At 35.4% G+C, this 16009-nt stretch overlaps 1 protein-coding gene across 3 annotated transcripts in view; it reads right to left on the minus strand.

Moving 5' to 3' along the window:
• Positions 1 to 16009, minus strand: part of Tsp (Thrombospondin) — a 265557-nt gene that overhangs the window by 151711 nt on the left and 97837 nt on the right. For all 3 annotated transcript variants that reach the window (XM_081747100.1, XM_081747107.1, XM_081747091.1), the window contains exon 2: positions 2399 to 2569. In XM_081747100.1, coding sequence (XP_081603226.1) covers positions 2399 to 2569 — 171 coding nt within the window. The remainder of the gene's footprint in view (positions 1 to 2398; positions 2570 to 16009) is intronic.

The raw sequence follows: 16009 nt of genomic DNA on the forward strand, positions 1-16009 counted from the left end.
GGTACTTTGTTCCTATTATCAAAGGGCCAGTGGAACTACAAATCCATATAACTACATCTACGGATACATTCGAACATTATTCACGAAAGTTCGACATTTAGTCCTACAAAAAATTGATTATCTCAGTTATTTGTTCAGATACCTCAGTGATTCTGGTCGCGTTCGAAAGCTATTGAAATGACCTTTGACGATTGTTTCAAAGTATTTTTCCATAATCATAGCAGTTTCAAAGTTATTTGCTATAAAACATAGAAAATCGTTTTGAAAATAAACATTTTTCCAGTTTGAGACGCCATATTTAAAAATGGCGGCAATATAAGGCAAGTATTTATAATGACAAAGGTATAATGTATTCTCTGCAAAATAAAGGAGAAACGAAGTTTCTACCTTGAATGGTAATGGAGTTATACATTTTTAAACTCAGTTAAATCGAAATTCGTTGGCGGCCATATTGATGACGTCATATACCTAAAACAAGACCCCCGTCGAGGTGGTTCTATATCAGGATTTACTTTTTATTAATAGGCCTATCATCTCTGAAAGTGGCATGTTGGTATCACATTTTGCATGATCCAGTCGCTAAGCTACTACACTAAAGGCATATCCCACATACTCGAAAAATATCTGCATGCTCAGTGTGAAAGAAAGAAAAAAAGACGGGTTTTATCATAAGTACGTAGTTGTAATGATTTTTGGAGATGGCCCATTGGATTATTTTACCGGGTCATATCTCCGATCGTGCTCAAAACGTGGATCACCAGTATTTTCACAGTATTTTCGTCTCTCATGTATTTAAAGCTTCTTTGGATAGAAATATTTTTTTTCAGCAATATGCAAGTAAGAAATTGGACACAAAGTTGCAGGAGAGATTAAGACAGTGGCTGAGGTCTTTTCAAAGTGACTGATCAATCACGTTGACACCCCCTCATACTATGCAGTATTCCTTCAAATCGTCTTACAAAAGGGTAACTATTTCTAAGAAAGAAAATTCCAAATACCCTCGTTGCCAATATTGGCAAATATATTTCTGAACAATAGGGTCTGACAATGAGTGAAATTCGTCTAAAATATGAGTAAAAAATATTTTTTATATCACATTGGGCTCAAATATGACGTACGTAAAGCTTTAAAAAATACGTTTCAAATATGCATTTATATGACCAATAAAACCGCTCTTTCGTATTCAGAAATTTAGAAACACTGATTACCCCGATGAACCACTTCCTATATAACTAATGGAAATTGATTTTTTCCAACAATGCAACGAAAGTGATTCTGCGACACTACCGGCTAGAGTTGTAACTTAACCATCGTCTGCTACTAACAGTAGCTAAGTGTATCATTGGCTAATTCTATTAGACTCACGCGCTCTGAATGATTTGATTCGTTCTTGCTTTTAGTAGTTCGTAGTACCCAACTTCCTTGGATGGCGGCGCCACAGTCGCCACAGTTTCATCGGAAAGAGCAGCTGAAACCTCTCATATTATATTATTACTTTATGTTTAGAAATGTGTCTAGCCTATTTAACTAAACATGCAAAAATTCAGAGAAGACTTGCCACAGAAATCTAAGCACATTATAGTTAATAAACTTGCTAAATATTCAATTACGAGGTACTTCATTAAAGCGGAAAATATCACACTAGCGAGAGACGACAAGTAATAACACATTTTAATGATAGAATAAGTATTGGATCTAAAAACCATTGTAAGGAACGGTCACATTTGAAGTTCGATTATAAAAGTGCCATTAGAAAAAGGCAAGGAGGTTTCAATTTTTCTTTTAATACCAGTTTCAGTATGATTAGCTTTTTTCTCTCTCTGTTATTCAATTGTGTCTCTCATTTGACAAAACTTTTGTTTGAAATTTTGTGTCCGGCTATAAGATAGACATTCTTGATCTATGTTCACCTAAGTTCATCAACATGAGAATAAGTGCTTGAAACATGTTCGAACTAAACTAATTTAATGTTCCTACTTCCTCTAAATAGACATTCTGTAACTCAATTGAATGAAGTGTGTTTAACATATCCGTTCCTGTAACCAGATTTCTGGATTTTGACACTGCATCATTGAAGTACTTTTCTAATTGCACATAATCTAGCAATATGGGTTAAAACAGAACTCGAATCCGAGACTTAAAATACGCAAACTAATTATTTGACACAAAATATATAAAAATTGAGTATTGAAAGTTAAACTGCGAACAATTTGGTCGATATCTAAGCTCAGGGAATAAAGTGCACCAAATCTGAGAATGTATACGCTGATGTATCGAACATCGAAGAATACCGGTAAATTGGCTGATCGGGAGTCGAAGCAGAAACCAAAAGGCCACGGAGCATGGAAAATTACTATAGGCGTCATATGAAGAAATATAAAATAAAAGTAACACTTACTTCTTTTCGCTCGTCGATCTAGCAATACGACAAACTTTTGGTGCGATGTTGGAAAGTCGACAGCAAATAATGTTTCGACGCTCCCTCGAAGTCGTCGTCGGGGTTTTATATGTTTCAAACTAATGACAAAACTCTCTTCCTTTAAAACATCCTCAATGTGTTTGCTCACATCTGAAAAGAAAGGAAAGAACTCTCATTTATCTAGTGAAAAATATGGGCTACATGTAAAAAATATATATACAAAGTACATTCTGATTTCATTATTGACATATAAAAGACATCGACGAAAACTCCATAAGGAAACCGATTATTAAGATAAAAAAAATTACAAATTCAATATGCACATAAAATTACCATCGGCGCACCTCCATTAACGTATATCTTGTTTACGTGTAACTATTGTGATAATAATAATAATAATAATAATAATAATAATAATAATAATAATAATAATAATAATAATAATAATAATAATAATAATAATAATAATAAAGACCCGAAATATATAATAAAAGTGTTTATGATCAAAGTTACGTAAATTGAATCTTTTAACTCAAGTTATATGTAGAGGGTGAAAGTGAGGAGGAACGCAAGAGGAAACCGTTCCCCCACTTTCGAGCAAATATCTATAGCGTACCTCCACTTCCTAAAAATTACAATGTGCAGAGATAGACACGGGGAACGGCATGACTTCATGCACCCCCCTACCTTTTAAGATCCACTTTTACCCCCTGGTCAGATTTATCCACTCCAGTTCTGTTTAAAGGCAAATATGCAGTGTTAAACCACAGAGCAGCGTACGACTTGCAGCATATGTACACAAACTACGTTTATTGAACACCGCGATGTAGTACTCATAAACCTCAAGTTTCGAACAATCTTTTCCAAGCATATACACATCCATAGTTCTCACATTCGTCTTCATTTATTATTATTATTATTATTATTATTATTATTATTATTATTATTATTATTATTATTATTATTATTATTATTATCTAATAGATGCAGACTACTTTTGGGTAGGGCATCTTGCGTATACTTATAGTATATAGGGTTTGCAGATTACGAATAAAATGTTGATAAAATTGTTATTTTTTCCTAATTTCTCTTTCTCTGTCTCTTTCTTCAGAAGACTAAATTAATAAGGCTTTTAGTATTGGAAGAATGGAAGGAAGGCCAATTTGTTCACGCATGTAATCACGATCCGCCTTGTAATTATTCTTCGATTATGATCATAAACATTGGGACGTGTTATCGTAAACACATTCTTTCTATATACGTAATAGCTGAAACGTGAAAATTCCCCCCCCCCCTTATTTTCTTTTTAATTTTATTTCCTTCTCTCTACCTCATTATAAAGTATCTAAGAATCCTTTCGGCATCGGGTTATTTTTTATTTTTTAAATATGTTCGCACTTTTGGGTTTTAATAAGTAGTTAAATGATAGCGCCTCTGTACAAGTCACGTGGCTACCATCACTAGAGAAATAGAAAATGAAGTGATTGTGGATATTCCCTTCCGTGGTTAACTTGGAAAGAGGAAAACAAGATGAGAAGAGAGATATAGATGAAGCACGCAAGACGGCAAGAAAAAGAATCATGCAATTAAATGAGTCAAGTCTTCAACTTGTGGCGTACTAATGCTGTGGCAAAGAGTTCCTTTGCAGTAAATCGGTTTTTGTTTTTGGACCGAGAGACCCAAGTTCGTTTCAGGATGAAAGCATATATTCATATAGCTTAGGTCAGTCGACAGTCGTCAGTCATTTCTAACTGGCCGATGTATGACGCAGGAAAGAACGGGAGGAGTGAGGTAGGTGAGCAAGTGTTGACAGTGCACACTTAGTTATGAATTTACCGAAATTGTGTCCACAAAACCACCATCGATTACGCTTTCCACGTTCTTGTTTTCCTGTCAACATTGCCTTTTATTAACGTCCTGCTAGCTCCTTCATCTCCCACTGACGTCACAGAGCATTCAGTTGGAGACCATTGGCTTAGGTACTGAAGTCAGAGAAATTGATAGTCAACGGCGGTCAACCAAAAAGAAAAAAGAAACATTAGAAGAAAAACGAAGTACGACGAGTGTGGTCCAGGAGTTTAGTATTACCCACAGCATTGTTTCACGTGCATAAGAACATTCCGAATCACATGCAACACTGTGTAAAGAAGAGGTGGTCAACCACCGTCAACTACCGCAGAGAACAACCACTAAACAGGCAAGAAGGGCCGACGTCAAACTGCGGTGCAATTACAAACATATCTAGGAGAACTAGTGATATGTAGACTGGTGGTCTCTTTCTCCAATGGTCATTACGTTCTTTTCCGTTGACATCTGTACATCGGTGGTACTGTTTGCGATAGTGCCAAGAACATCAGGATTGGACCGAGTAGGAATGGGGTCTCATTCTCTTCTCCAATGAAAGCAGATTCAGTAATGAACTCAGGAATATTATCGAATATGATCAATTTGGTGACTGGTGTTCTTGTGTGTGGGTGCATGATGTTACTTGGCTAAACCGAGCTGTACACTTTTGGACGTAGTACACTCACCGGTCAATGCTAGTGTGACATCCACGTGCGTTTTTGAAGAGGTGGAGTCGGCCCGAACTCCTTCTTTATGTGTGATAATGCACGAACAGCGGACTTGGCGAAGCTCTTGAAACGAGAGGATATTCGGTGAATGAACTGCCCTGCCTGTTCCCATGATCTGAAACCCATTGAGCACGTTTGGGATGCTATAAAAAGATGTCTTGCAACACGTTCAGATGCACCTAAGACCACCCAGCAGCTGTCAACAGCGCTGGAGGAGATATGGTGGAGTAACTCCATTCCACAACAACTTATTTACCAACTTTGTGAACAACATAAGAACACACTGCAAAGCATTCATTGCTGTCCACGGTGACCACACACCACTTCACTATTGTAATGTTGAGCTCCTTTGTAGCTAAGCGGTTAGCGTACGTACCTTAGGCGTGGGAGAGCCGGGTTCGATTTCCAGCGAGAGCTCACGTGGTTTGAATTCTACGTTAAAAACTAAGTCCACGTTTCATATAGCCTCGCTACTGAAAGGGACGTTAAACTCAAAATCAACTCAACTCAACTCCTTCTTTAATGTCATGGAGGTGTTCTTCTAATCATGTATTTCTTTCTGTTGTTTCCTATATCATACTGCAGCTACTTTCTATGTATGGTTCAAGTTTCACCAATTTACGTGTTAGTTGGGAGCGACACAACATGCGGAATTTACTTTTATCCTTAAGTTTTGCACACCAGTGTATTAGGTATAGAACTTTTAAAAAAAAAATGTATAAATATTATCCTTGCACCCCAGGTCGCAAATAAGACAGAGTTTTGCGAAATATTAGTCCTAAGGGGGTGTAAAGAATTTGAGTGATTTTTGCCATTTACCAAATCTCCCAATGTCAGATGTAGAACTTTAAAAATTTGTACAAATATTTTTCTTGCATTCTAGGCTCCAGATTAAACGGAATTTAGTAAATGGAACTCTAAGATGGGAATGGATTTTTTTTTTTTTTTTTACCAGGTCTGCGAAACTACTGAGCACAAAACCACGAAGATGAAGAAGGAACGAAACAGAGGAAACAGAAAGGGGAAGAGATGAAAAGTATTCTTTGCGGTAACACGTGGCGGCATAGGCTAGTAAAGCGTTATATGCGTATATTTACTCTTTCATGCAAATGTATTCATAGATTACACTGGAATGTTAACTGTAATATTTATGGTGGTCAATATGGTGGTCATTCTAGTTACTAAGACATATGTTTGCTGTAAATGCAACATGAACCAAGAAAAACATCAAATTATACCGCCCTGTAGTCTCTAAGTGTGGCTACCAGCCATGCTGGATTGACCACCATATTGAATAAAACAAGGGTAGGAGAGGTGGGGACTTTTAATATGTCAGGGGTGCCCACAAGGGGGGGCTATGACGCAAACTGCGTCATTGAAATATTTGGGGGGGGTTAAAAATCTATATAAATATGCTTGAGAGGGTGTAAAAATGAATCGAAAAATTTTTTTTTTCATGGAAGAACACCTATGGATAGGCAATTGAGGTGGGGTGCGTCATGGACATGAGGGGGGGTGGGCACCACTGAATATGTTGTTACATTTAACTTAGGAACACCGTATACAAAGTTTCAGAAATTTCAACAATTATGTCCGGGTTTGGTCTAAAATTATAACAACTATACTTGACTATATTACATGGTCCTTTGATATAGTCAATTAGAGATGAACTTGACTGAAAATCTAGTTCATTTTAACTTTTTTAGTTATTTTCTTTCGTAAAATCGTTATTATAGATTCCAAGTACTACGCATCTACTTCACTAGTCTTAAAGAAAAAAATGCAGATAATTATTTTTATTGCTATAATTTTCCGATCGTATACGTGAGTTTCAAAATGAGGAAGAAAACGGGCAATCATTAGTGTCACTTGTTGTGCTTTGTTAAGAAAAAGAACGTGATTATTCGTCTTCACTGTTAGACAGATGGATATTTATATGTCCTTGTCGGGCGTGGCTTTAAAAACGCTGTAAATTACGTGAACTTCTAAAATGAAAGTCAATGTTCGCGTACAGGTCACCAGAGAACCGGTTCACCATATTCCTTAGCCCCAAAGAAGCTACTTTTGACACTGTCCAACGGAGAATCTTCTTCGTCATGCATTATAAAGGAGCACAAGGGAGGATTTTATGCTAATTTTGCGGATGTTGGCAAAAGTCATGTTGTCAATTTTTCCCTCCAGAAGAGGTCTGACTTGTATTCTCAATGTATAAGATAAAGTGTGGACAATAACATTTTCTGCATCTACTTACAGAATAAATTATGTATATGCTTTCAATTGCTAACATGTTGGATAATTCCACACTTGTCATTTGTTGCAGATATAATTTATTTCTGTGTGATTTATTTCAAACTTCATGTTCTTGTCTACTATATAGGAATAGATACGCAGTAAAATATAATAAATACAGTATTTTCTTCTGTAATTCTTCAGTACCGTATATATATGACAGAAATGATTATTTAAAAAAATATTCTATTAACAAATAGAAAGTTATGTGATTTAATATAAGTAGTTCGTTGAAGCATGTTACATATTTGAATCTAAAATTCCCATACTATGCAGTCATGGTATAGCAGTATTTACGAACAAATCACTAGTATGAAAAATATCTATATTATTGCGTACTCAGAGTAATAAAACAAATCAAACCGAAATGTTATGCTTTTATGTGCCTTTTATGACTGTTTAGTAGTTACATGTTTACAAATTTTGAAGTCGAGTAAAAATCTCACTAGAATTGCAAATATTTTGTATGTGGACCAGTGATTGAACAATTCACGAACTTTGGTTCCTTGGCGCGGGAGAACCGGAAACAGTTAGATTCGTGACCCACTGCCCATGGCCCAGTATGACCCAGACAGACCCGATGTGACCCGGAGACGACATAACACCATTATACATATGAACAGTACGATGTCTCCTCTCATGCGCTCTGTCTATCTCTTCTCACTCAATCGATAATTTTATTTCTTCCTTGTTATGTGTCTTTGTATGACAAAACATTGCACTGACAGACAACTACAAGATTTATCAGAATATATAAACGCGTGACAATCACAGAATAGACAAACCACATGCTTTATTTATGAGTATTACGAAAATTTAATTGAGCGAGCCTGTAAAACTTGTATTATAAAACATAAGAGATACCGCTAAGTCCAAACAGGGTTTTGTTAAATCTTTTTGTACAGTCCGTTCAAAACCACTGCTTTAATTTTCAACATAAGAAAATGAATAAGCATAAATTTATTTGAAACAGTCAAGATATAACTTAAATAGTTAACATATACCTTGATTAAAAATATTCGAGCTCGAGTAGAGAACATCATTAATGAATCCAGTACAGAATTCTGTAATAATGCTATAGATCTAGAGATATTTCGTCTGTTTCCTTGTTATAGGGTTTGTCCGGGTCATCGGGTCAAAGATGTGAGGCTCAAACCCGAATGACCTGGATAAAAATTGTAACCTAAGTGATACGGTGACCTGTAACCTACGCCTTCCTTCGTGTGGATGAACATGTAATTTATACGTACAGGCTTATCGCTAAATCTTCCGAATATTAGATAGTCATATAAAATTACGACAATAAAGCATTTATTTTAATTATTTAAAGTTTATGGCAGACTTCGATATGTCACTACATACTGGTTTGTTGGACAACTCTATGTGGTGTGTCGCGAAAAGTTTTGAATTAAAAAAAAAAAGTTTTATGCCATCCAGAAGGCCTAAAGTCTATATGACTTTTTATTTTTTACCATGAAATCTTTAATGAAAAGTTAAAATCAATGTTGAGACAGATTGTACCCGGTAAATGCCTGCAACCGCAGCAACCTAACCAAAGTGTTGAGGTAATGAGCATTCAGTAAAGTATGTCTTCAATCGATAAAGGTTAAGAAGCAACAGTTTGTAGTCATTACAGGGTATATTTAGGCTGCCTTCACACTAGGATCTTGCGAGCCGCTAGCGTGTACCGTTCATATAAACCTGTAGTGTAGTGTGAAGGCATTGAATACTTCTGAGCCGCTCAAAAAATCGTGATTCCAAAATGGCAGCAATGCTAAAGCCAGAAGAAGCTGCAGCTTTAATCTTGGCAATAAATTGCAAGAAAAAGGAAAAGAAGATATAGAACAATGTGGATTCATCCCATAAATCAATCAAGACTGGAAGAATGTTCATTTTACAATCTGTTTCCCAAACTGAGGGAAGATGGAAAAATGTTTCAATTACTTCAGGATATCTATATCTTCGTTTGACGAACTGTACAATTACTGTGTGCATTTCATCAGAGTAACACCAAAAGAAGAAAAATTTCAACATCAAATATATATATGTGCACTACTCTCGATTCCAACTGAGTTCACGATCACGTGTGAAGGGCTCTCTCATAAGACTGCATGTTATTTTCTTCCCCTTCAGCAGCACGCTTGAGCCATCTAATGGTGGGGTGTCTTTATAGCAGCTCAGAGGCGCGACTCACTTGCACCGAAGCGCATGTGTGAAGGCGTACATTTAAGACAAGGTAAAGCTAGCAGCTGCAGCTCACGCAAGCGGCTCACAGGATCCTAATGTGAAGGCTACCTTAGTTTCTGTATGATCAATGGTTTGTTTAGAGGGGAAGAAGTAATGAAAATATTGTCTCTTTACAACTGTAAAGTTCTTTACGGAATTTGTATACATATTCGTATGTGTGTTGGTCACAAAGGATGTGCATAAAATGTTTAGATTGCAGAGAAAGAACTTTCAACAAAGATAAATCATTAATAATTGGTTTGGATCTATGGCATCTCGAAACATAACAGTCAATTCCAGTGTCGTATATAATGAGGGATTCCAGGTTTTAAGCAAGATATTATGGAAAAATAAAGATGTATATCTTATATTAAGATACACAAACAAAATTTATGCATATTCTCAAATGATGTGATACTGAGTGCTTGAATCACCTTCGTAAAATTTTGCGTCATAAAAGTCATGATTTGACATGGAACGTGTATAACACAGCATTGTCATTTTGTATAATAGCTATGTTGGGATTCCTATATTATTATTGTTGTTATTTCTAAGACATCTATAATCTTGTTATTGATCTTTTAAATCATCCTGTTCTCAAAATAATTTCTTTCTATTTTTTTATTAAGATAAACGAGAACATAACTTTCGTCGCTTAAAAAAAGTTCTCTACCTGATTACTGATAATCTCTATTTAATATGTCGTACACACTCTTAGAAAACTTACAATCACCATCAATAAATATCAATCAATTACCTGTTTGGTTATTTTTAAAATTGTAGGTTATATATTTTTTCCTTCTTTGATTTCAGGTGAATCTGAACGAGTTCTTCGAGATCGATCTAATTTTGATTAGATTATTCTTATACACTTTTGGACATAGAAGGTATACCTGTTCTTTTCATTTGTATTCAAACCAGACCTGTTTCGTTTTGTATACAACAAGTAGAAAGAAAAAAACTGGTGAATTAATTCGTATCTTCTAAGGCCAGGTGACAGAATGGGGAGGAGGAAAGAGTAGAGTCGCTTTACACTGTCCCAGGACAAATTAGTACGATTTATTTATGTGTGAAATGCAAAATGATTGGAAGAGGAAAAAATAAATTTAACGTGGAATCTAACGGTTTATTAACACAACGTTGTGTGAATATGAATGCTACTGAATTTTAAATAGGATGATTATTTGCATTGGCAAAGGATAGGTTGTTTAAACAACAGCTATCAATCTCTAACAGCGGAAACAGAATGTTTTTATTTATTAGAAGAGGTAAACTTCTTGAAGTAAAAAAAAAAAAAAAAAAAAAAAAAAAACGCTTTGTTCTGAAGACAACACTTAAATATTTTGTATAAAATAGCTTATTACGTAAATCTTTTAAGAGAAGTAGAACTACTCATACTGAATCCAAAATCTATTTTGGAAATGTAATCCATTTTGACTTACGTAGACAACAAGTGCTTTACTTTTTTCTATTGAAACCAATAGAAATTATAAGTTTCTGATATTCAGTTAGTTTCAAGGGCGCCCATGTTGTGGTTTCCAAGGGGGGCAAGTATAAGCGACGTTTCAAATATAGTTTCAAATTTTGCTGTAACTAATGTAAAAATTCTATTGGGTTTTCGATATTCTGAAGTACAATTTCCTCTAGGAGGACAAGCGCCCTACCTTGACCCCCTGATGAGCGCCTTTGGTTAGTTTTAATGTATATTTTGCTTTCTAAGCATGGATTATATACACTGAGAAAAATCCCTTATCCGGACAGCGATATATTGTACAAATATACGACATCGATATATTTACTACGAAAATCTGTACGGAGCATACATTATCCATATTCTACATACGTACTGCCTTTTCCCGCTTAGATATAACATGAAGCTGCAGGATGTCTGACATTTAACAGTATTCCGTACATTACATATGTATACGTATGTTACATACGTCAGGTATATGTTATATACTTCCATCTGTATATTAGATCCTTACCGCCTATATGCAGTTATACGGAAAGCTTGTATAGATTGAACACTTATACCGACAGTATTATAAAACATATATTTTCAGTTATACGTTTGCTGCAGAATGTTATATACAAGGGCGGATCCAGGATATGATCAAGGGAGGGGCTAAACCATATATTGCCGTTTTATCCAGTGTAAAGAAGAATTGAAGTCCATTTTACCCAGTGTATACCTGAGCGCCAAGGGGGGGGGCTATAGGGACTATAGCCCCCTCCTTGGATCCGCCACTGGTTATATATATTCGTATTTCAAGTCCAAAAACTACAGGATTTACGCATGTAACCTACGGTTTTATATACGCCACATACGTATTTTTCTTTGTGTACCTAGGTACATTCTATAATACGTATGTGGCGTATTTATAGCGTTTAGTGAAAAAAGTCTGTCCAAAGATAAGATTTATACAAATCGGTAGATCTCATTGCATTAAACAAAATGATATGTGTAAGCCCTTATGAGTACTTTTCAAGAAAATTGATACTTTTTTTCTTTGTAAACTTAAAAAATTGATTCTGTACGATAACCACGTCCTCTACTAACGCTCTCATCAAGCTGTTCATTATGAGACTTGCAACACAGTACACAAATATGGTGAAGGAATGAAATATAAAACATGATTAACTCTTAAAACTAATTTTTTGTTTAACAATAAATTGCTCAAAACACGATACTATATATAACAATCAATAAATGACAGCGAGATGTAGATTTGTAGAAAAAATAAAGAAAAGGAAATTTTATGGAGCTAAAATATGTGTCATTAGTTACCGATTCCAATTAATAGCTTTCATTCTGCTGGAGCAGATTTAAAAGAAACATACATATACAGGGTGTCTCAATAGTCCCCTGACATAGGGAACTCTGTTATCAGAGTTACAACAAAATGTAAAACGGAAAACCGTCTCCAAATATGATGTTTTCAATCTAAAGTGAAGGAATTTTTTAAATCGGACGAGCCGTTAAATGAAAATGCAACGTTGAAATTTATCTGGACCCACAATATAAGTAAATGAAGTTACTGTCTTTTACTCTAAATTTCATTGTTAGGCCTAGCTAACATCACGCTAAACGTCCATTGTATATAACTGTTGCAGTGTTCTTATAAAATGACATCCTATCCACTTTCCATCCCCCCCAACCGCAACCTACTCCAAGCTATCGCCCCTGAGCAACATTCAACTTTGAAATGTGTCAGTCGGCTTGGCGCCACCCTGTATATAGGGTATATATATATATATATATATATATATATATATATATATATATATATATATATATATATATATATATATATATATATATATATATATATATATATATATATATTGCTAACTAGCAAATCGTATTTATTATATTTGTCTTCTTCTAACGGCGACACAGTGGCACAAACTAATCACAAGTTTGGGCTATAAAAACTTTGTTTCATATTAACAAAGAACTTACTTTTAAATCTGTTCTTTAGATCAAAAAGTAATGAATGTTTCGAAAGACAATTTAAAATATCGGAAATTTAAAAAGTAAACAAATAATAGTGGTTATAGTCTGTTAAAAGATTTCCTTCTAGACTACAGATGTAAGGTACCTGAGATTGCTGTACTAGAACAATACAAAATGGTCTTTGAAAGCAAATGTCTGGTTAATGAAGTCTTTATTGATCAGTTTAATCCTAATGCTGAATCTATAACTTTCCTGCAGGTTTCTAACCTAGTTTTTTGGCTTCTTAAACTACACGAGAGATGACGAGCATTTACCAACGTTTGCAAATTTGCAAGACATTACACAATACGCTCCAATATAATATTTATAGTTTAAATTTTATTGTATCACACACACTTCCTAGATCTCTTGTGATGCGAGAGGATTCTAATAACTACTAGATCAAATTAAGAAAAAAAATCAGGACATATATTTTGCAAGAATACGATAAAAATTTCTAGACGAGAAAAGATACTCGCAAATCTAGCTAGGTACATGATACGAGAATTCTACACAAAAAATTACGAGAGGAGAGAAAAAAACGTTGTCATCTCATTTACTGTTCGGTATAATGCAGTTAATGTTACGATCCATTGAAATGTTAGACATTCCTAATATAGACAAACGTTCTGACTTAATTTTAATCCCCTCGTAATCAGTGCTGCTTTATTATTCTGATCTCCATAGGAACTGCAAGTGCTCACAGGACACCGGAAATCAACCCAAACACGGCCTTGGAAACGTTTGCAAGAGTTTTTCATATCTGATGATTGATGAGCTAATAGCTCGACTCGTGAACTAGTGAGCTAGTGAGCTAGTACTCATTCCTGTAAAATACATGAACAGCGAAAAGTGGTAGTATGATGTGAAATGTATGGAAAGAGTCTTATTTGTCCAATTTTCATCAAAGAATTTTTAACTGCACCGACTTAAATCATTCGTCTCTTTTTGACTAAAAGGCGTAAGCGTGGGGTGTTAAAGATTTCATTGCACAATGCTATGAAATAAAAATACCTTATGATTCTGTTCCATTAGAAAGCCTAAACAATCTGTATACATAGCAGTGGCGTACGCAAAGAGAGATTCCCTTGAACAGGATATTACGAAAAATAAACATTTATCATATTCAGATATGTATACACAAATTCTGAATCTTTGAAGTTTGAGCCCTCATCCTAGATGAAATTCTGTGCTCCCTACTAATCTAGAGTAGTTATGGATAAGTTGAATACATATGCGTTGAAATAATTTTTAAAAAGCCTTTCTTGCTATAAATATATTGGAATACAACTTTTGTTCGGAACATTGTTTTAATCTGATTTTTAGGGGAAGGCGGAAAAGGTGAGTACATGAATAAAAAATAGACAATGGCTAAACAGTAGAGAAAGATACTCAAGCACCAGCGATAGTAAAAAGTTGACAACAGAGGATGGAGAACAAAACCGTGTCATGTCTGTGAATAACAGATTTGCTATATATTGCGAGAGGTATTTCGGTTCTGAATGCTTTGTTACCAGAGATTAACGATGGTGTTACTGTAACGAAAGTATTCTATCGAAATGTTAATGAAATCAAACACATTGGAAAATGTAGAACGAAAATCGAATGTTTGTAGTTAGAAAGATCGTTGCACAATGCAATTGCATATCTTATCAAGAAACCACTAAGAAGGCGAGACAGGATGGGGGAACGGCCTATACTGTAAAAGTTCATCTTATATAATGGTCTATGGACCCGCTAACTACGCCAGATTCAAGCTCCGATGGTCGTTCGGAGACCAGAGTGGCCACAAAGTCCCGTTATCCCTTGATAAATGCTAATGTAAGTCTTCCCGTTACCAATTGATAAATGCTAGTGTAAGTTTTCCAGTTACCTCTTGATAAATGCTAATGTAAGTTTTCCCGTTACCCCTTGATAAATGCTAGTGTAAGTTTTCCCGTTACCCCTTGATAAATGCTAGTGTAAGTTTTCCCGTTACCCCTTGATAAATGCCAATGTAAGTTTTCCCGTATCCCTTGATAAATGCTAATGTAAGTTTTCCCGTTACCCCTTGATAAATGCTAATGTAAGGTTTTCCGTTGTTTCAGATTGTGTGAACGATGGCTGATAATTCCAGTTACAATATAGATGCCCGCGCCGCTTGCCTGGCCACCACGAAGCTTAGACCTCACCACCTGTGATAGTGGTTCGTAAAGGGCATCGTTGCACAAAACCTTTACGATATCACTGCCGAATTGACAGAAGCTGTGAAACAAGCTTCCACCCAAGTTACACCTGCAGTGCTCTGCAAAATGTCGCACAGAACCTGGCGGCGTATTGTCATAAGAATGATGGTCGACAGATGTATCTTTTGGACACTTAACGTTTCGTATCTCAATAAAACTTCTCGAAAGCATTGTTGTTCATGTCATTCAGTTCTTTCCTTGTAGTTATTTACGTACGTTTAGTGGTTTATGTTACTTATTTTCAGGGGCAATAGGACTTTGAGTCCACCCTGTAGATCTTGCCCATCATAACCCCGGAGATGCATAAGGCCACAAACGCTCAAGAACTTCTTATAGTTCTTTAGTGGCAACAAATTCATCAAAAATACACTCCACAAACATGTAAAGGTAATTTCATTAATATTTTGAAAATAAACTTATGATGATAAAATAACTTGCAGTTCCTACATAAATAAAAAGAAAGAAATGGAAGATTTGGTTTCCCGCAGGAAAGTTCTTGAAACAATGCATTGGCCAGATAGTAGTGTACACAAAGGGGAATTACGGGTTTCAATTCCCCTTCCTCTGAACAAGATATTATCATAAAATTTACCATATGTATACAAAACTCCATACGGATACAAAAGTCGTGAAAAAGCGTGAAAGCCCTTCCCAATTGATGAAATTTTGCTGGATGCTACAGCAAGATCATCACAGATAGAACAATATTCTTTGCTTTTTAACATAAGCTAAACTATAAATTTTTAAGAGAAATGATTTATAGAGCACACTTTATGAACCA

Source organism: Thermobia domestica, chromosome 2, assembly GCF_964235325.1.
Source record: "Thermobia domestica chromosome 2, izTheDome1.hap1.1, whole genome shotgun sequence".
In the NCBI taxonomy this organism is placed as follows: domain Eukaryota; kingdom Metazoa; phylum Arthropoda; class Insecta; order Zygentoma; family Lepismatidae; genus Thermobia; species Thermobia domestica.